The sequence below is a fragment of the Podarcis erhardii genome (assembly GCF_964252035.2).
Source record: "Podarcis erhardii genome assembly, chromosome: Z".
NCBI classification, from domain to species: Eukaryota; Metazoa; Chordata; class Lepidosauria; order Squamata; family Lacertidae; genus Podarcis; species Podarcis erhardii.
This window is the reverse complement of record NC_138504.1, coordinates 26,045,317-26,068,123: the sequence shown is the minus strand read 5'-3', so window position 1 is coordinate 26,068,123 and position 22,807 is coordinate 26,045,317. Positions and strand designations below refer to the sequence as shown.

Genomic DNA, 22,807 nt, shown 5'->3' with positions numbered 1-22,807 from the left:
GGAGCTTCCTGACCCAACTCATCCTCCTTGTTTTTTCCTCTCTGCTCACCCACCTTCTTGGAGTGGCCAAGCACTGAGAGGAGCAGTGATTGTGTGCTTTGCTTTTAGTCAATGTATGTTTGTCCTTCCAAGCCTCAGCTTAGAAGTCTGTGCGACTGAGAAAAGGAGGTACTTCTTTTAAATAATGCAGGCGGCACCAGGAGCTGCTCTTGGGTGGCTTAAATTGCTTTTTAAATATTGCCTACAGGAGTGAGACCCTGCCAGCATATTACACCTCCGCCCTGAGAGTGATGTTGGCTGCCAATTCATTACCAGGCCAAAGTCAAGGTGTTAATGTTGAAATGTAAAGCCCTTAACAGCTTAAGGGAACAAGCTTTTTTTTTTTATTTTTTTTTTTAAGGATCACCTTACCCCATGTATGTCCACTTTGATCTATAGAACTGGCACTTTTCCAAGTGCCATATAATGTTTGCTGCAAGGCAACAATCCTTCAGTGTGGCAGCATTGATACTGTGGGACTCCTTGCCTTTGGACATTAGATAGGTGACTTTGCTGTGCTGCTTTTGGTGCAGAGTCTGGGAGCTGCCACTGAGAAGGTCCTCTCCCATGTCCCCACCAAGCACATCTGTGAGGGTGGTGGGACTGAGAGGATGGCCTTCCCTATCCCTAGTTCAAGGTGGAATCTTTACCATGGAATCTGCTTGGAATCTTCTATGCTCTAGGGCAGGGGTGGCCAACTCCCAAGAGACTGTGGTTAAAAGGTTGTTAAGCTTTCTTTTAGGGGAGCCAAAGTTGTTGAGCTTCCTTGGGGGAAGCCAGTGATCTACCAGTGATCTACCACAGATGTCCAGTGATCTACTGATAGATAACGATCTACCTGTTGGACGTGCCTGCTCTAGGGGCAAATTGAAATGGAGGCTTCCTCTTGCTCTCCTTGAATGATTTATTTAGACCACTATAAAAAGAAAAACACAGGAAATTAAGCCACATGTGCACCCACAAACATTAAACCATTGAGGAGGAAAAGGTTGAAGAAACCTGAGCATCAGAACTGAAACTTCACCAATAACTTGATACAGTTGGGTTGGCCACGTCCCGCACACTGGTTTAATCACTCCAAGCGGTGGGTGATCTTGTGTGTGCTACTGGCTGGCTGTGTAAAAGGACAAGTTGCTGGAATAGATTGGCTTTTGCAAGCTTAACGGAGCCCTTGAAGTTGCTTTCAAAAAGCATTGGGTAGCATAATGTGTTTGACACCTGCGCCTTAAGGCTGCACATATGGAGGCAGTTAGCATCCACATTTGCAGTTGCTTGATGCTGGATCGCTTCCCAATCCTGTCTCATTGCTCTCAGCCACTGCTGAAAAAGTAACCCAGTGAGTTGACTCTAGAAAGCAAATCTTGGGCTCTCACCCAAATCACTTTGTATTTTATTTAAATATTAAATTACAGCATGCTGAAGGATTTGAGGCTGGAACTGCTGGGGTTTGATTTATCGGCAGATGGATTCCCCATTTGCCTCAAAGCACGTTTAAATCCTTGGAAAGTTTCCCTTCGGCTTTGAAAATAACATTGCCCAGTAGCTCTGATGTTAATTAGTAAAAAAACAAACTCCCCTTTTAGGGGAAAAAATCAGGAGTGTTTTTTTCTTTCATTCGAGGAGTTTATGCTCCTGGTTCAAATATCATTTCTTTTTTCAGTGTTTAAACCTTTTGCTATTTTAATTGTATTGTCATTTAAAAAGATTAGCCAGGCAAATATAATTTTTCCAGCATCAGATTCCTTCCATTTCCCTGTTATCTCTTCGCAAAGGATATACATTGCATTTATCAACCAGGAATGAAGAAAATAAAAGAGTTAGAGTAAATTTTGAGCAAGTCTGTTCCCTGAGTAAGTCAGAGGGTCAACCAAACCCACGAACATCCAACACTCATAATACATTTATGAAGTTTTGTCCTCATGGTGGTACTATGGTAGTATTTAGGTGCTCCTGTTTTCAAAAATGTTTGCAGTGGAAAGGTTTTTGGGACAGTAATGCTGCTTCCTTCTTAAGTGGGGCATGTCCTGCAGTTTTCCTGAAATGCTGTAAGTTTTCATAATGCAAACATTCTGATTTATTTATTTTCTCACTTTTGTTGCGCTTTTGTTCAAGAGTCCCTGTCCAGGTAGCTGTAATGCAATAACATTGGGGAAGCATTGCTGATAAAGCAGAACTGTGTGTGTGATCCTGTATAAATCCACAACTAATGCACTATAATTGTGCCAATTACATTGCAGAATTACATCTGCAAAAAAACCCTCACCGGTCCGGCAGGTGGGAACTCTACACCTGAGTTGTACTTGCTCCTGTTTGCCCTTGCCTGAGTGCCATTTTAGCTTTAAAATATCTTAAGAGAGGTGTCCCCTGAACCCCATATCTATTTTCACACTGTGCACCATTTTTGTATTTCATAATATACAGTAGCTCTATATGACCCTTTTACATGTACTGAGTGGCATGATTCTGGCTTTCAAAGTGCTGAATATTTTAATATTTCGTGCATGAGATGTGTGGTAGTAAAAATGCACCAGGGACATATAGATAACAAAAGGAGCCATCTAGGATTTAGGAGATCAAGTAGGCATGTGAGGCTGTAAGTTGTTTGGATTTTGTGCATACTGTACAACACAGAGGTCCCGGCATTTACTTTTCCTGTTACTTCAGAAGGTGGTTCAAAGGCTTTGAGGTGCCCGCATGACAAAGTAAATGGTTCACAGAGCCCTCCAAATGTCACTATTTAGCTCATATGCCTAAAACCTGAAACCTCTTGCTCCTTTGGTTGAGTGCCCAGCTTAACAAATGAAGAAGAAGAAGAAGGGGAAAAACCTCATGCATTCCTCAGTAGCACAATAATTATGGAGAGTTTCTTTTTACATGATTTTATGCCACTGATGTAAAAGAACTGCAGTCACCCGTGAATTCTGGAGGTCAAGGAAACCCAATGGGGGGGGGCATCTTTTTTGCACTGGGCCTTCAAACCCAATGAATTCCTTGCATGCCAACATTATTTCAGTTCTAACAAACAAACACTTTGTTCTTAGTGCTACATAAAGCTTTTATTTCAAATGGCTGTGCATGAAAGCAAACGTATAATATTTCCAGTGTGTAGGGGAGGCTAACTAATCCTATGCTCTAGAAGCACATCGAACAGAAATTAGGAAACATAGAAAAATGCTGTATACTGAGTCAGACCATGGGCTAATCCAGCTCAGTCTTGTCTATACTGATTGGCAGAAGTTCTCCAGGATTTCAGGCTGGAAACATTCCCAGCCATACCTGGAGATGCTGAGATTGAGCATGAACTAACACTGAGATTGAGCATGAACTAGCAAGGAATAATTGGCTGCTTGGGGTTATTAAAACCAGAATTCTTTTCTGTGAAGTCCTCAGAGACACAAACTCAAATGAACAGGTGGGATGATTGGACCCCTGGTCCAACTAGCCTTGTATTGCCTGCTGTGACACACAGTGGTTCTGGGACAGAGGTAGCCAAAATGGTGCCCTCCAGATGTCATGGACTACAGCTGCCATCAGCTCCAGACATCATGAACAATGATGATGGGAGCTTTCATCTGCCAACTTCTGGAGGGTGACACTTTGGCTGGCCTTTAACAAGGGTCTCAATAGGAGGTCTTTCATTGCCATGCTAACTAAGATCTGTTAATGAAGCCAGCCTAGTGCATTTCAACTACAGCACCCATCAACCTCAGCCAGCAGGGCCAATGGACAGGCATGATAGCTCATGGTTGTTGGTTCAAGCCCCATGCTGGGCGAAAGATTCCTGCATTGCAGGGAGTTGGACTAGATGATCCTCGTGGTCCCTTCCAACTCTTTGATTCTAAGAATTCTGTGATTCACTTCATTAATTTAATGTGCTTTTTGTCACAAGTGACCTCAAAAATGCAGTTTACATTTAAAAAAAAAAAAAATCATATAAATTGCAAGCCACAGAATACAGCTGAGAGGGCAGCAAAATATAAGCAATATCAATATAAATTACAGAACCACAAAATTAGAACTACAAAACAAAACCGATTCAAGGCTCTAAACCATAGTTCCCAAAAGCTAGAAAAAGCAAGCAAACTTCCATTGAACACTGAACTCCCAACAGACCTGTGACTATCCATGCTTCCAGGAGAGTGTTCCAGAGCTGGGGCACCAATACCATATTAGACCCATCTGGTTCTTCCGCTTCTCCACATGCCTGACACGATGGGAGCCAAAGTCCAAAAATGTCTGGAGGACACCACGCTGGTACCCCGATTTAGCTGGTGGTGCTCTTCCTGATTGCCCAAGGGAACCCTGGCTTGAACCCTGGTGCTGGCCACTGTGAGAACTGAGTGATGGACTAGGTGGGCCTTGGCGTGATGCAGCAGGGTTCTTCTGATGTTCTTAATGAAAGTGAGACAACAGATCTAAGAGATAAGGCAGTCTATTCCTGGGGGATTAATCTGCCATTACTACCCTGTTGGGAGAGTTGAGCAGGGATCCAGGCAGAGCGAGAGCAGAATGTTTCCTCTGTGAGTTGGGAAGCCCTTCTACCTGCCACACCAGAGAAGACACATGAGATAACTTTGTTTTGTAAATTGCCTCTTCTTCCTGCCCTCTTGCAGATGATTCGCTTTTTTCTACTGGCAGTAAGATAACCCGGAAGTCCTGTGAGTACAATGGCACAACCTACTACCACGGGGAGATGTTTGTGGCAGAGGGGCTCTTCCAGAACAGACAAGCCAACCAGTGTGCCCAATGCAGCTGTTCCGTAAGTCACGTGATTGTGTTAAACCAGTGTTGTGGCCCATTCCCTTCTGAGCAACTTTCCAAGGGCTTTGTGCCAATGGTGGGCAGGGCCTGAGGCAAATGCAAACCAAGGAATGTAAATTTTACATTTGCACAGTAGGCTAGTTTCCACATCCACACTCATCTCCATCCAGACAAGCAAGAAGGATTATCAGAGTTCAAGGACGCATTCCAACCAGGCAAAAATACTAAGGGTAGAAAGTTGAACCAGGAGAAGGTGTGTGGTCTGGGGAGAATTATTTTCGTGTGTGTGAAATATTTTATTAGTTTTATAATAGAATGACATCAGTCAACTTGAGCAAAACCTGCAGAACATTACATTCATTTTTTTAAAATAATATTTATTAGAAATTTCCAATTACAAAAAAATAAAAAGAACAAAACATCCCAATTTAAAATCTTATTTTCAGTAGCATCTTTCCAGGACTTCCCCTCCCCTCCCCCTCTTGTATTCCAATTCTTACAAATGAATTCAGCAAATTCTTATCCCAGATTTTGAACTTATTAGCCCAGTTTTAAAAATCATTAGCCTAGTTTTAAAAATATTTTCCCATCCCCTAAAATCGACCTGTTCCCTTCCGCGCGTTCCCTCCTTTAATATACAATACAGATTAAAATAATCAAATATAATTAATTAAAATAAAATTGTAAAAATATAATTAAGATAATCAAATATAATTTTACACCCTTTGGATTCCAAATTTCCCTCCCCCCTTTCCCGGTTGCGTTCCCAATGTTCATCAACGTCTGATGTCTTCCTGGAGCTCCCACATCTATCTAGGCCATAGTCCTTTACCAGTCATCTTTAATTTCGAATGTCCAATCTTGGAAGGAGTCTATCTCAAAAAGGCCCATTTCTTCCATCCAGATTTTTATATTTAGGAGTAAAAACTCCAATTTTATTTCTTAGACTTTTCAAATCTGGATGTCCCAAATGTTCCCACTTCCAACTTTATCCAATTCTTGTTGTTCTTGTTGTTCTTGTTAATCCCTCTCCTCCTTTTTTTTTTTCCTGCTCTCCTGCACAAATGTTCTAATTCCAAAAGCTGCTAATTCCTCTGCAGAGGCTCTGTTATTCAGGAACAAAACATTATGCCAAGTCCCTTCCATTCTTCAATAGATAAATCTATTGTCTCCTTTAGTGTGTAGACCTCTGTAGACAAAATAGTGTTCCATTCCTGCAGTTTCCCAGGAGATAAAAAGTTCTATTCAAGTTCCAAGCCAACAATACTTGTAATATCCCTCAGCTCCTCTAGGTGGATTGCAATAATTCAGTTCCCTTCCAGATCATGCCCACCAGTCAAAATAACTTGTTATTCCTTGTTTTAAGCAATTTGTATCCAATTTATAACAAATGTAACTGGCAAAGTCCTCGTAACAAAGTTCTCATTTTTGTTCTTCCGCTTTGACAGCTCTTTGACAGCTGTCAAAACCTCTCTTTCTCTTCTCCCGGCGCTCTCACAAATCGCTCCCAGGATTCCGGGGGGGGGGGGGTTGCTTTTTAATTCAATTCCACTTTTCTCCTCCAGCTCAGTCTTATAATTTTCCATCGCGAAGTTAGTAACCTTGTCAAAATAGGGTTGCGCTCGATCTTAGTTGTCAAATCCTTTACTTTAACTCCTCTACAACAGGGGGGGGGCTGACTTCCTTTTTGCGCCTCCCCCGCTCGCTCCGATTTTTTTTAAAAAATTATCCCCCTTTTTAGTCCAGGTTCCAATTACTCACGGGTTATTCTTTTAAGTCCAAATTTTCAATAGAAGAAGTCAGCGCTCTCCGTCGAATGGCATGCGGCTTCGCTCGGCAGGGGAAGCGGAGGACTCAAAGCACCACCACCCCCCCGTCACCCGTTCCGCAGCCTTTAAAAAGGCTCCTTCGCGGGTCAGGGGGCGCAAAAGGTGCCAGCCGAGTCACCATGTCCATGGGTTTCAGCGCCCATGGTTTTTGAGGGTCCCCGCGTCGCCGGCGCGGTAGGACCCAGCCCCTGCCGAGCAGGCTCCCTCCGGAGCTCGGAGGGAGTCCGCCATTCGGCGATGGCGCCAACCCGGAAGTGCAGAACATTACATTCAAACTTCAGTCACATCTGAGCACATAACACCAATCTTGGCTTGACTGTACCAGCTACCAATTAGTCTCTGGGTCCACCTCAAAATGCTGGTTTTGACCTATAAAGTCTTATGTAGCTTAGGTCCTCAATACCTCAAGGACCTTCCCTCCCCATGTGAACCAACCCAGCCCCTGCAATTTGTCATCTGAGGCCCTTCTACATGCGCTCCTGCTACAGGAGGTCTGGACGGTGGCAAGATGAGAACAGGGCTTCTCAGTGCTGCCTGCACACTTGTGGAATACTTTGCTGAGAGAAACTCAACCTGGCACCATTGTTGCATATATTCAAACCCAAGGCAAAATCATTCCTCTTTAATCAGGCCTTTGACTTTCAAATATCTATGGCCTTTTTTGTGGGTGGGATGTTTTAATGTTTTTTTAAATGCTGATTTTAATGTGTGCATTTGGTTTTTTTGCTTAAAATGTTGCAAGTCACTTTGAATTACTGTGGCAAATAAGTGACTAATAAATTTATTGATGTTATTAATAATAGAAGGGAAATGGAGCAGGGACACTGTCAAGTAACTGAGTCAGTGAATGCATTGCCAAGGCTTCATCTATGACACAGCTTCTCCAGTTGGGTGAGGAGAGCAATATATATCCTTTGTAAGTCACTTTGACCTCTGGTTTTGAACCAGTGTGATTCTTTTCTCCATTCTCTATTTTAAAAGATGAGGTATCCAACATGGAACATTTCTCGGAAACAGTTATCAGGTGGGCTGCAGAACCTGTGATGGAGCAGGCATTGCCACACTACAAGCCCCATCATCCCTGACCATTGACCATGCTGGCTGGGGTTGATGGAGGTTGGTAGTCCAGCAACATCTGGAAAGCCACATGGCCCCCATCCCTGTTTTAAGGAATTTATAATCTTCAGAGAAACTCCAGTGCCCCATACCGCCCAAAAGAACTTTTTGAAAGTCACAAGAATAAGGCAACTGGGCAGTTTCAGCCTGTCACACATTTCATAGTGCTGAAGGGAATAGGTAGGATGCACCTCTTCCTGCTACTGAGATTCTCAGTCCTCCTCTACATCTGATTATTTGAGAGGTCAGTGACATGAGAGCGTTATGAGGATTCCAGAGCTTTGATATATAGAGAGAGAGACAGCAGCTCATCATTTTAAGCTTTGTTGCAATTAAATAACGCTTCATAAAAGGTAAAGAATGCGCATGGGATTGTTTTGCTGTTATGGCAACCATCTGCCATTTGAATCTGTGCACCTGCATCAAGCACTAACTAGCCCTACTTTTATCTTTTTGTGTTTCTGTGTGTTTAATGGCAGGAAGGAAATGTGTACTGTGGCTTGAAGACATGTCCCAAATTAACTTGCACGTCTCCAGTGTCCACACCTGAATCGTGCTGCCCAGTTTGCAGAGGTAAAATATATATGTATGCAATTTCTTACATGCCAAGCCCAACCTGCCCATGTCTTGAGAGAGCTCGACAATTAAGCATGGCATTCAGGCAGCTGGAATGTCACTGTTTTCTTCAGACACTGAATTCATCAGCATGACTACTGTAGCTGGGGCAGCCTTATCAGCAACTTCCACTAAGGTAGAAGGAAACTTAGGAACATAAGTATAAGGAAGATACCTTATATTGAGTCAAACCACTGGTCCATTGACCTCAGTTCTGTCGACAGTGACAACAGGCAGCCAGAGTTTCAGACAGGGGTCTGTTTTGCAACCCTACCTGAAGATGTTGAGAAAGCTTTAAGCACTGAGCTATGATCCTTCCCCTAAAGTTACTTTTACACAGGAAGGAACCTGCCTTGCCAAGAAGCCAGACCATTGGTCCATCTAGCTAAGTAGCATCATAGCATTACACTGGTACCTCAGGTTACATACGCTCCAGGTTACAGACTCCGCTAACCCAGAAATAGTGCTCCAGGTTAAGAACTTTGCTTCAGGATGAGAACAGAAATCGTGTTCTGGTGGCGCGGCAGCAGCAGGAGGCCCCATTAGCTAAAGTGGTGCTTCAGGTTAAGAACAGTTTCAGGTTAAGAACGGGCCTCAGGAATGAATTAAGTACTTAACCCGAGGTACCACTGTAGATAACTGTAGAGTTGGAAGGCATCCCAAGGGTCATCTAGCCCAACCCCCTGTAATGCAGAAATCACAATACTTAGTTGTCAACACAGTTTCTTAGGACGAGGAATTGATTGGCAAAACAACTTTGGGACTTGTAGCTCTGTGACGGGAACAAGGGTCTGCCAACAACTCTCAGCACCCTTAACAAAGGACAGCTCCCAGAACTTTAGGGGAAGCCATGACTGTTTAAAGTGGCATGGGAGTGGTTTAAAAATATGTTGTGAATGTGACCCAGGTTGGTGTGCTTTGAAATCTGCAAGCACTTCTAGCCATCAGTACTAGATGCAGAAGTGTGTGGCCCAAGTCCTGATATTGAGCCTGAGCCTGGAAACCATGAAGACCTGGAGCCCCAGACCCCAGAAACATGCCAAAAGTCAATTCTCCTATTCAAGAGTGAGGCTGAGGCTGTTTCAGAATTTAGGACAGTTCTGTTTCCAGTTTAGTTAAACAGTAGAAAGCTCCATAGAAATGTCCTCAGGCTATCATTGGAATATAACTCCTCCATGTTGATATCTTCACTTTCATTACACACAGGGACATCAGGGTGGGGATCACAAATGGCCCCAGTAATTCTTGACATAATTGTCTCTTGATTACAGGAGACAGGGAGTCTTCGTGGGACAACTCGGATGGCGACATCTTTCGGCAACCAGCCAACAGAGAAGCTGTAAGTGAAGTCCATGATCTCATCAAAAGAAACAGAACTTTCCTACTGAGTTGTGCACACACCCAAGGTTGTTGTGTCTTTTGTTCATTCACACCCATCCTGTTTCAAAGGGGGAATTTCTGGCAGATGTTTTTATAGTAGCGAGACTTATCTTTGTGATTGAGACGTCCTCTGGTAGTTGAAGCATTGACTAAATTGATAGGAAACTTAAAGCTCGTTTTGACGTTCACTGGCTTGAAACTGGAAGAGGCCTGGCTTTCTTTTCCTGGAAAAAAAAGACAAAGAAAATCTATCAAAAAAAATTAGCCCATGAATAGTTGAAATGCAATCAAGGGCATGAGTATATCTCATGTATCTGGGGAGGAGGGAAGGGGAGAAAACATCCTTTGTTTAAGAAAAAAAATTAGCAGTGAAGGAAACATAAACAGTTGCTTATTTTCTGTGGTTGGAGTATACTGAATTGCCAATCAGAAGAGCGTCTGTATCCATTTCTGTGGCCACTGAATCAGCAAGCGTTTGGGGAGACTTTTGGGGTGGAGTACAGCGGCAGAGTGATAAATTTCAAAGGTCAAAAGCAGAAAATGGAACAGACAGCCTCAGAAGGTGGTGGACTCTCCTTTGTCAGAGGCTATTAAACAGAAACTGGGTGGCCACCAATCTGTGATGTGGTAGCAGCAGATTTTCTGCATTGGCAGAAATGCAGGGGGGTGGGGGCATTCCAAGTCCCTTCCAACTTCATGACTCTGTGTCCAGTTGGGGACAGGCTGAGGATTGGAAGTGGTTCTTCAGGATTTTGGAATAAGGACCTTCCCAGCCCTACCTGGGGACACCAGGGATTGAACTTGGAACCTTCTGCATTCAAAACAGATGCTCTACTAATGAGCTGTTGCTGTTCCCTTCCTGTGTTGGCCTTCTTGCTGAGATGGAGGTAGCAGAACTCCCCAACAGCTCTTTGACCTCTGGCCAGTGATGATAAAGAATGCCTCCCCAACCACAGCCGCAGGGCTACAGAAGTTTGGAGCAAAGTCCTTGCTTGGAGTGTGTATATCCAACTCATTCTGAGGAACTAAATCTGGGTCTGCAATGATTTTGGTGTCTGTATTATGAAACCAAACTGTCAGATATTCAGTCCAGCAGAACTGATTGTTACAACAGAGTAATTTGAAATGAAAGCTCAGTATTTTGAAATGTGAGGAGCAAAACCTAACAAAAACAAACAAATGCCTCTGTGTGTGTGTGTGTGTGTGTGTGTGAGAGAGAGAGAGAGAGAGAGAGAGAGAGAGAGAGAGAGAGGGTGGGGGTGGGGTGGGGTGGGGGTGGAGAGAATGAATGTTTTCGTTGCTCAAAATAATGGCTGTAATCCAAAACAGATTTAGGCAAACCTAAGTCCACTAGAATCAATGGACTCAAGTGCCCTCAACTCTGCAAGAAATGGAAAGGAACCCCAAATTACTACCTAATCTGACAAGGGGGAGAATCTGAGAACCCAGTGTGTTAGAGCAAATAATTGATCCCTGCCCTGGACTCTTTTTTGTCTTTTAAAAAAATGCTCATACCATCTCCCAGCTGCCACCATCTCCTCCACCCAACAACACCAACAAAGTTAGAACAGTTTCCAGGACATTACCTTTTTTTATATATATAATATTTATTAAAGTTTTTAAACAATAAACAAAAAACATACGTAATAACATAGTCTTTTCAAATTTCCACATTTCATTCTCCTCTTAGGACTTCCTCACATCTCTTGTTCCTGCATCCTGAACTCACAAATTTTGCTAGCAAATTATTTACTTGTTTCAATTCATATCATATAATTATCCAATATTAAATCTCAAATTTTAGAATTTAAATCACACTTTTGAGATCTTAGTTTTGAAATATTGTTTATCCAAAATTTGTCTTTTCTTTCAATTACGTTCAAATTTATATTCCTTATTACTAATTTGTTGGAGCCATGTTATTACAAATCTTACATCTTTCTTAGCATTCATACAATTTACAATGTTTTTGTAGATAGTCCTTAAATTTCTTCCAGTCCTCCTCCACCAGTTCCTCTCCCAGGTCTCGGATTCTGCCAGTCATCTCAGCCAGTTCCATATAATCCATCAGTTGCATCTGCCATTCTTCCAGCGTGGGCAAATCTTGAGTTTTCCAGCATTTAGCAATGAGTATCCTTGCTGCTGTTGTGGCATACATAAAAAAAGTTCAATCCTTCTTTTGCACACTCTGGCCGACAATGCCTAAAAGAAAGGCCTCTGGTTTCTTAGGGAAGGTATACTTAAATGCCTTTTTCAGCTCATTGTATATCATTTCCCAGAAAGCCTTCACTCTTGGGCAAGTCCACCAAAGGTGAAAGAATGTTCCTTCAGCTTCTTTACACTTCCAACATTTATTGTCAGACAGATGGTATATCTTTGCGAGCTTGACTGGAGTCATGTACCACCTATATATCATTTTCATAATGTTTTCTTTCAAGGCATTACATGCCGTGAACTTCATACCGGTGGTCCATAACTTTTCCCAGTCAGCAAACATAATGTTGTACCCTATGTCCTGTGCCCATTTCAGTTTCCAGGACATTACCAGGAAGAAATGACCACCATTTTAAACACACACAAAACATGGAAGATTCTTCATTGGCCATTTGGGTTGGCCACCAGCACTGCATCACCAAAGAAAGTGCACCATAAACCCTATGGGGACTTACCAGACAATACTTTATCGAGAGCTCCTGTAACTCCAGAGCCATTCCTATGTGATATTAAGACCTTTAGCAAAATGCATCTGTGAAGTATCTATGACAATTATGGGCAAAATCATCATAAGCTGAGATTTAGGTGTGTTAGACTCCATCCATAGGAAAGCACTTATGAAAGTAGCTTGTTGTGTGCTAGCCTATGCATATGGTAGCCTTGCCTGGAGATAAGTAGGGCAGGCAGCTGCGTTATTTTTCCCTGAAAAGCTTCCCAACATCCCCAAAAGTGGATTATCCAAGTCCAAGAGAAGAAGAGGTTGTACCTTACTCTGTACTAACAGTATTGGTGCATGGGTGGAAAACATGTGGCCCTCCAGGTATAGCTATTGTTAGTGTTTATTTATTTCACAAGATTTATATGCCACTTGATTGCAATAAAACTTCAAAGCAGTTTGCAAAAAGAATGTATTAAGAAAATCATGAGAAAAATAAATAAATGAAACAATTAAAAACAACTGTTTAAAACATTCAAAACATAATCTGAAATAAACTAAAAACCAGATTAAAACATGCGTCAGAGAAATAGGCAGAAGGCCTTCTCGGTAGTGGCACCCTTCCTTCGGATGTCAAGGAGATACAACTTTTAGAAGACATCTGAAGGCAGCCCTGTATTGGGAGGTTTTAATGTTTGATGTTTTTAGATATGCTGTAAGCTACCCAGAGTGGCTGGGGAAACCCATCCAAATGGGCGGGGTATAAATAATAAAATCATCATCATCATTATCAAGATTACACATCTAGGTATGCTTGCTGAAGCAAAAACGTTTTTAGCAGGCACCAAAAAGAGTACAGTGAAGACAAGCTGTTTATGAACCTATTTCCATTTAGCATCTTGATGTTGCTGGGCTCCAATTCCCATTAGCCCCAGTCGGCATGGATCCTTGTACAAAGCCGGCAAGGAGCTCAGATTGTACCCAGTCTTTCCCAAGCATTTGTTATGATTTGTTTGCTGGGAGGTTTTTCAACAAAGCTCATTCATCCAACATTCATCCTGATTTACTCAAGTGGCATTTAAACTTCTTCCCATTAATCATTAGTTCACCCCACACTTCTCAATGCCTTTCCCCATTACTTTCCTAACTGCAAAGTCTGTTTCTTTTGTGGAATGGGTTTGTCGTGCTAGGGCAACTGAGCACATTAATCCACTTTAAAGGCACAAGCCTAAAGTTCCTTCCTGCAAAATACCAACAGTCTGGAGGCACCCGTAGCAGAGCTACCCTCCTGGAATGTGGTCCTGACAACAGAAGCTCCATAACAGAGCTCATAAGATTGTTCTTCTAAAACCTTCAGTCTCATGAAGCTCTCCTATTCCTGTTCTCAGAGGGTTTTTTCTCTCTTTCTCTCTCTTTCATGCAGAGGCACTCTCCTCATCGCTCCCATTATGACCCTCCACCCAGCAATTCCCGACAGGCAGCCAGCATTCCACGGGCCCCTGGTGGCAGAAGTAACAGAGGAGCCCTGCCAGATATGCAACAGGCCTCTGGAACTATTGTACAGATTGTCCTCAACAGCAAACAGAAGCACGGGCGAAGTAAGTGAAATGTCCTTTTTTTTTTTTTTTTTCAATTGTCTTCTTAGAGGGTTTGGAGGAAAGAACCCAGCACCACAACACAACTCAGAAGGCCCCAGATTCAGGTCTGTGGCTGGAGGGGCTCCTAGGCCAGGCTTTCTCAACCTCAGCCCTCCAGATGTTTTTGGCCTACAACTTCCATGATCCCTAGCTACCAGGACCAGTGGTCAGGGATGCTGGGATGGAGGGCTGAGGTTGAGGAAGTCTGTCCTAGGCAATCTCTGGGATTCCTGCACATTTTATGGAGCTTCTACAAACACCTTTGGCAGCTTGCTTTTGCTGACTAGTGAAAGTATTTTTGTTTCTCCAGTTTATTTTTATTTTAATCATTTTTTCTCTCCTCAGCAAGCCATGCTGCACTTTTACCTGGAAAGTTTCAGGGAGGGATAGGGTCCTAAGCTAGGTGTAGCAAAGAGTGACTTACACTAGTCAGGAGTGGTGACCATCAGTCAGGTACAGGGAGAAGGAGGGGGGAGTTTAATTTTAGTATATTTATTGTTTTGCTTACATTTATATCCCACATTTTTCCATCACGGAACCCAAAGCATGTGGTACCCAGTACTCAAAAGGCCAGGCACTGACCAGACCAAGGGAGCATCTGCTTTGCATGCAGAAGGTTCTAGGTTCAATCCAGTGGCATAGCGTGGGGGGTGCAGGGGGGGCCAGCCGCACCAGGCGCAACATCTGGGGGTTAGGGTTAGGCAGTGGCGTAGCGTGGGTTGTCAGCACCCGGGGCAAGGCAAGTAATTTGCGCCCCCTAACCCCTGGATTTGCGCCCCCTAACCCGTGGATTTGCCCTAACCCCAGATGTTGCGCCCGGTGCGGCCGGCCCCCCCTGCACCCCCCACGCTACGCCACTGGGGTTAGGGGGCGCAAATCCATGGGTTAGGGGGCGCAAATTACTGGTTCAATCCCCAGCATCTCTAGGTAGAATTGGGAATGCCCTCTGCATGAAATGCTGGATAGCTGCTGCCCATCAATATGAAAAGTACTGAGCCAGAGGGACCAATGACTCTGAATCAGTATAAGGCAGCTGCTTATGTTCCTATGCTATGCCTCTTCCAATCTGCGCAGCTTCAGCAAGGTGGTAGGATTCATGCAGTACTGCTGCAGAAATACATGTGAAATGACTGAAGGCCATTTCACACCATCATCAGCCAAGGCTCCTGTGCATCAAGTGCAGAGAAGGCCCGCATGCATGTACATCACATGTGCTTGATTCCAGCAGTATATCCATCCTTTTTATGGGGGAAGAATTTGCAGGGAGTAGACACAAACCCCGTCAGATCTATGCCCACACAATACACAATACACGCATTATTGTTGTTGTTTGTCGAACTTCATCAGTGTGCACTTTACAAAGAATAAGAAGGCAGATCCCTGCCTCTACGATCTTGCAAACTAAATTTCAGCACAGGGTGGAAGAAGATGAAAGTAAGGGTAGATAGGGATATAAATTTCTACACCCCCCCCACCCCCGTTACATGGGCTTAAGCTTGTTACAGTTAGGGAGGGTTAAGCATACTCTTTCTGGTTTTTCAGATATTTTCATTCCCTAAGTCTGTTGCATTCCATTTCTGCATGAATCTTCTACTTTAAAACAACAACCCTGCATTAAAATTGGTATTACAGTATGTACTTTTTGAAGAATCTTCACAAAAATAGGCATTTATAACCCTATTTTATCCTAAAACATGCATTTTTACGTGTACCTTAGTACTGTACCTAGGAGTGAAGGAGAAATTTGATTCTGTTTTGCATTTAAAGATAGAGCCACCAAATTCATACTTTCTTAAGCAATATACAAACTGAAAAAGAACTGTCCTCCAAAACGCACACTTCTCCAAATTTTGCATTATATTAGGGGAAACAGTTCTGCAAAAATGTGTATATTGGGTCAAATCGCATGCAAATATGTGTATCTTCAAATGAATTCTCACTAAAATCCTGGTGAATTTGCATGAGGACATTTGAAAAAGAATTCACAAACTGATATGGAAATATAGTGAACTGAATTTAAGGCTGGAAAAAATGAGAAAGTGAAAGAAAGTCAAATAAAGAGGTTCATAAGAAGATAAGATGAGCCTTGTAGACCAGCCCAGTGGCTCATCTGGTCCAGCATCTGATTCTCACTATGGCCAGCCAGACTCCTGCAAGCTGGACATGAGCAAAACAGCAACTCTCTCCACCTGGAGTTCCCAGAAACTGGTGTTCATCCATTTCTAACTGTGTCACAGGATAACCACATTCCAATCTGTATATTAGTTTGCAAGGTGCAGATCAGAAGTCATGCAGAATGAATTCTGCAAGCATCCTTAGTTACAGCAGAGCAAGGGCAGCCATGTGTCTATATGTTGGACTGTGCCTTTCATCTGCCCTGACCATTGGCCATGCTGGATGGAGCAGATGGAATTGGAATGGAGGGAGCCATATTGGCTACCCCTGCAGCAAAATATGCAGACTAAAGGATGGTGCCAAAGCTTTAATCACACACACACACACACACACACACACACACGAAGCAGAACCCTCCCCCCAACTTATGCATAGGATTTTCCACTAGTGATTGTGTGAATGAGCCCGGAGGTTTGCAAAGTGAAACCCAAAAGGGTAGTAAAAAGGATTTGAAGTAGAAAAAGCCGTTCTGCACAAAGCCAACAGTCCACGGGCTCTCAAAAGTGGCCTGCAATATGGTAAAAGCCTTTGATTTATGGCCAGCTAATCTTTCAAGGTATTAACTAACTGAAGGAATGTTGGCTATAGAGTCTATTATCCACCTGAACAATCATGGAATAACATTCAGCTCAGGCCGATGTTTCATGTTGGATCTCAAAGCAAGAAATCCCCGCCCGCTGCAATGTCTCCGACCTCCAGTTCACACACGAAGATATCATCAAAGCAATTTCTAACTGATTTGCTTCAGTACATAAAAAGCCTCCAAATGAATAGCACATTTCCCATGCACGATACCACATCAATGGGGGGGGCAGTTTTGGGGGGCTTGTATGTGCTTCTCACAGAGTCCAAGATTCCCTCCCCACCCCCAGATGGAAGCAAGAATGCTGATGAGGTCTTTTCCTTTTGTTCTATGCAATTAGTGTGAGTGTTATTAATTAACTGGAGAGGTAACTTCAAAAAGGTCATGGGCATGAATGCCATAGGATTTGAGGTTCTTATGGCCCTTTGTAAATGCAGACAAAGGGCTCCACTTTCTAGAGGCACCCACCCTATCTAGTGAGAGAAGGGCATGCCAACATCAGTGCTCCCCCTTCCTCCCCACTTCCAACAATGATTTTTGGAAGTTGCCCAAAATCTTGTTTTTTATAAAATGCAGGCATCTGTGCTGGGGTATTTGTAGAACAGGGAATCCAAATAGAAGCAGCAGTAGTGGTTGAGAGGTCAGATTTTACCTGAGAACTAATATTGAAAAAGAGGGACTGGGGGGGGGGTCCAAAGTAAGACTGAGAGTCACACCCCTAATTTAGGAACATGCAAGGGGAAGGTAAAAAGCTAACTGCATGATAAGGATGTCAAATAATTCCAACGAAAATAGAAATGGTAGTGGAGATTACTAATGTTTACTTATTCATGTCCAGAACAGAAATCAAACCAATGAATATGATTAGTATTCACTGTTGCTGCTGCTGCTGCTTCTTTCAATCTGCAAATAATACATCATTGATTATGTATTGTCCTCATTTGCATTGCATTTCCTTTGCATGGAATAACATAATAACTGACATATTGAATTGAATAAATTATGTAAGTTACATACTTATGCCACAGAAGAATGTGAGATAAATAGCATCAATTCTGGTGGAAATTGAACTGCAGCATAGTGGAAACAGTTCTGCTAGGGATGAATAAAGGGCAGAATAGAAAATGATGCCTTCTTACATCCCTTGCGTCAGACTACATCCTTCGCATGCAGAAGCTTCCCAGCATCTCCAGATTTGAGGGTGGAAGAAAGACCCCTATTTGAAACTCTGGAGAGCCACTGCTAGTCAGGGTTGAAAAATTAGGGGCCAGGTTGACCAATGATCTAATTTGGAATAAGACAGTTTTCTGTGATTATTTGGTGGTGATAGAATGTATACACTTGTTAAGAATCTTTTTGGGACTTTTTTTAAGTGGTCACCTCTAGCTGGCAGAGATATGGAGGCAGCTGTATCAGTCGACAAGCGAGCAATTGCTATTAAGCCTGCGCAAATAGATCAGACATATTGCTATCTACTGATTGGTTGGCTACTTCATCCAGGGGAAAGAGGGGATAGAACATCTCATTGGGTGAGAGGCTCCCCTTTGAAGTCACGGTCTTATTGTCACACATTTGGCGCCAAACGACACAACTCCAGATTCCTGAAATACCAAATCAATGACCATGAAGTTCATTGCAGATGTTTAGAAAGGTCTGAAAGGCACATTTGGATGCCAGCCAGACAAATTTGTTACTCGGCTTGGGTTTGTAGACTTCTCACAGCTAGATGTGCTTGGCTTTTTCAAGTCCTAATGCAGAAAGTATTGCTTTAATTATTATTATTTAAATAGAGACACATTTAGGTTGCAGTCTTACACATGCTTGGGCTGCAATCCCAGCTGTACTTACCTGGCAGATAACCACATTGAATTCAGTGGGACTTACTTCTGAGTAGACATGCTTAGGTTTGCAGCCTTACTTGAGAGTATTTAGTGAGTCTTACATTTGAGTAGACATGCACAGGCCTGCAGTGTTAAACTTTTATGGATCTCCTAAACACACATGCATACTGTATGTGTTTAGAAGATAGCACTGTATTAAGCATTAGAACCTACACATACCTTTAAGATTACTAGTGACATATAAAACTGCAACAAAATGTTGCTGTGTACCTCCTCACCTCCTAACAGGAGTGCTCCTGTTTGGAATCCCAACCTGTCGGCCATGTTAATAATAATAATAATAATAATAATAATAATAATAATAATAATAAAAAAAATAAATTTTATTTATATCCTGCCCTCCCCAGCCGAAGCCGGGCTCAGGGCGGCTAACAACACTAAAACAGTGCAGAAAGACAAGGAAGTCCAAGAGGGATGGGAGCTTCTTAAAGGTGAAATATTGAAGGCACCAAGGCAGTCAATTCTAACAAGAAAGAAAAGTGGGAGGCATTTAAAGAAACCAGTGTGGTTGTAGCTTAAAGATGAGCTGAGAATTAAGAAGGGCATGTATAATAAATGGAAAAATGGGGAAACCACGAAGGAAGAGTATACGCAAGTAGCCAACAGTTGCAGGGAGAAGGCTTCTCAAAAACAAATCATGCAAGACAAAACTCAGTTCTTTTTATATATATATATAGAATTAGAAGCTTTTTGGATCAGGAGAATGCTGTGGATGCAATGTATCTTGATTTCAGTAACGCTTTTGATAAAGTCCCACACAATATTCTTGTGATGAAGTGGGTAAAATATGGGCTGGTAAAATGTGCCATGGTTTTTGAGTAATTAATGGGCAAGATTGTGGTTACTTTATCCCTATTGCAGCTATCTAAGTTCTAATTGTTTTGTCCTCCCCTCCCTCTCATTTTTCACCACAGTTTGTGTTTCCAATGGAAAAACCTACTCCCACGGAGAATCCTGGCACCCTAACCTTCGGTCCTACGGAATTGTGGAGTGTGTGTTGTGCACCTGCAACGTCACCAAGCAAGAATGCAAAAAAATTAATTGCCCCGATCAATATCCTTGCAAGCATCCAAGGAAAATTGAAGGAAAGTGCTGTAAAGTCTGCCCAGGTATGGATAACAGGTTGCTTTGGGTTTAAAAGGGCAGCCCACAACCCCATTCTCAGACCCTGAGTCTTTTAGCATCTGTGGAACGGGGCACAGGGGAACAGCCACAACCTGGCAGGCATTTCAGTCTAACCTAACCCTAACATACAACCTAGGATTGTTGTGAGTTGTAACGGGGAGGGGGGCATGGAATCCTTGGAGTAAATGAGAGAATAAAATGTAATAAGTAAAATATGAATGCATCGACCTATTTCCCTTATAGATGAAATTGGAAGTCAGAACCTTGACAGCAAAGACTACTTCTGTGGTGAAGAGATGCTCCCTGTCTATGAAGCTGTTCTCTCTGAGGAAGGAGAAACCATACGCAAGATAGCGCTGGAGACAGATCAACCACCGCAAGTCAAAATCCACATGTGGACCATTAGAAAAGGTGAGCGGGGAACATTCTCTTTCCATCATCAAGGTGTGTGTTTCAAGGGGGGGGGTGGATCTGTGTTACCATGCCTACTCAGAAATTGGATTGAATTCAGTGAGGCTTACTCCCAAGCAAGTGGGTTTTGGACATTAGGATTAAAGCAAACAAAATGGAGTCAAGTATTTTTAAGAACTTAAAGCAGAGCTTGGCAACCTGTGGTTCTCAGCCTTATTCTATGCAGATGATAAGGAATGGGGGAATTGGGAAGAAAGGGATAAAAGGAGTAGCAGAAAGAGAGGTAGGTAGAGAAGGTAGAGAGAGAGAGAGAGAGAGAGAGAGGGTGTGGCAGGAAGAGAGGGGAGGAATGGGAGTAGCAAAAGGAATACATTTAGGACAATCCATTAAGGGGGGGGGAGAAAATAAAACAGTAAATAAGACAAGATGCTAAGAAGTACCTCCCCAGAAGATTGTCGTGCCTATGTAGAACAATTTGAGAAAGGCATTCTATCTAGTATCTAGGTCGGAGTTTGCCAAATGGAGTTTGCCTAGTATCTAGGTCAGAGTGTGCCTGCCAGTACCTCCTATGACACCTTCAAAAGGTTTCAGTAAATATCCCCTTAAAAAGTCACATCAGAAGAGAGTCTGCTTGTTCTTCCTGCTCAGTTCCTCTTTGCACAGGCTCAGCCTCTCCTACATTGAATATTGCCCCTTCAACATACCCATGTTTCATTTGATGCCCAGTTCCGTTCTGAGCAGAGAAGAGTGTAAAGAGCTTCTCTAAACGAACAGGCATGCTGGTGGCTCATGTAGGTGCTTTCTCCCCCTACTGATGCAGCATTTTGTGGTCCTCTCTCTCTTTAACAGGGATCAGCCATTATGCTATGTCCTTTCAACATCCATCTGAGATAATTCCTGCACAGTAGCAATTCTGTTATGGGTCCAAAATGAATGCCCTCTGGTCCAAAATTTTTGGAAACCCATGATCCAGGTTAATGTCTCCCCAGTCCCCCTGCACCACCTCCAAATGTGATATAAAAACAAGTTTCTGCATCTAGCACTAAAAAACACACAAAAAATGAGTTGTGTCCCCTTAACAAACTAACCACTTTATTCGGACACAACTTTTCGTGGGCAAACAAAGGTAGGCCCTCTTCAAAGTCTACTTGGTTGTTGTTTGGTTGACTTGTTGCTTTTTACAAGGTACACAGGGTTGTGCTGAACCCCTTTATGTTTCGACTTTTTTCTTACTTGTTAAAACATTTTAGCAGAAAATATGCAGACCTGCTCCCCCAGCCCACTATTGATAACGGATTTGCTTTTAGTCAAACCAGAATGAGCTGAAGCTTTGTGGATAAAGTGAGGAAAGCCTGTTGTCAGATCTGTCTGTATGAGATTTTTCTTTTTTGACGCTGGAGCAAATGGAAACACTTAAAGCCTGTCAAAAATCCTGATAATTACTGGTGCCCAATTGCTGCACAATATGGTGCAGTTCGCTGGTGGTTCAGGCTGTGCAATCAAGTTGTGCAAGGCCTGGTGTCAAGAAGCAGAAGGTGGTTCTTGAGTGTGTTCTTCTAACCATTTGCTGCAGGTATCCTGAGCCACTTTGACAAGCAAACAGTATCCAAGGATGAGTTCAGTGAACTACGCCACTTCAAGCAGATCACAAAGACCACTTTGAGTAAGTCAAATACCTTCTTTGATTTTTCACAAAAACTTAGTTGTGAAGAAATACGTTCTCCTACGCACACATACACACACACACACACTCAATACGCAGAGCCTAGAACTTTATGTCTTCAGTCTGTCCCACTGGTTTCAATGTGTACGTAGGGTTGCATCCTCAATTTACTAATTGGATTAATTGTACCATTGTCTCTGAGACGTTTGGATCTGATCATTCTGGAACATAAAGCAAAATGATTGTGATAGATGTTTACAGTATATAGGGTTGCCATATTTCAAAAAGTGAAAATCTGGATGTATGGCAGCCCTCATTTATAAAATTATGCATGCCATGGAGAAAGTGGCTAGAGAAATGTTTTTCTCCCTGTCTTGTTACACTAGAACTTGTGGACTTCCAATGAAGCCAAATGTTGGGAAATTCAGGAATGACAAAAGCAAGTACTTCTCCATGTAGCACATAGTTGAACTATGGAACTTGCTTCCACAGAAAGAAGTGGTGGCCACCATCTTGGATGATTTTTAAAAAAAAAGGATTAGCCAAATTCATGGAGGAGAAGGTTATCAATGGCTACTGGCAGTAGTGGAGATGCCACAGCTGAAGGCAGTAATGTGTCTGAATACCAGTTGCTGGAAATCACAGCAGGGGAGGGTGCTCTTGTGCTTGAATCCTGATTGCATGCTTCGCTGGTCACTGTGAGAACAGGATGATGGGTCATTGAGGAGATCCAGCAGGCTCTTCTTCTGTGCTTATATGAATTAGCACATCAAGCAAATTAACTTCGCTTGCCAATGTCTCGATAAAGGGTGCTTCCACATTGTCACTATTTTGTGGGCGAAATTTAAGCACGTACTGTATCAGAACTTTAGATTTCCACAGTTAAAGGCTTTGTTACCCTAGCGAAACAAAACCACTTTTA

General features: G+C 42.7%; 1 protein-coding gene across 1 annotated transcript in view; it reads left to right on the top strand.

Moving 5' to 3' along the window:
* CHRDL1 (chordin like 1) overlaps nt 1-22,807 on the top strand; it is a 56,930-nt gene that overhangs the window by 20,516 nt on the left and 13,607 nt on the right. The window contains exons 5-11 of the mRNA XM_081847159.1: nt 4,653-4,798; nt 8,225-8,318; nt 9,632-9,699; nt 13,814-13,988; nt 19,601-19,795; nt 20,055-20,222; nt 21,796-21,885. Of these exons, the coding sequence (XP_081703285.1) occupies nt 4,653-4,798; nt 8,225-8,318; nt 9,632-9,699; nt 13,814-13,988; nt 19,601-19,795; nt 20,055-20,222; nt 21,796-21,885 (936 nt within the window). The remainder of the gene's footprint in view (nt 1-4,652; nt 4,799-8,224; nt 8,319-9,631; nt 9,700-13,813; nt 13,989-19,600; nt 19,796-20,054; nt 20,223-21,795; nt 21,886-22,807) is intronic.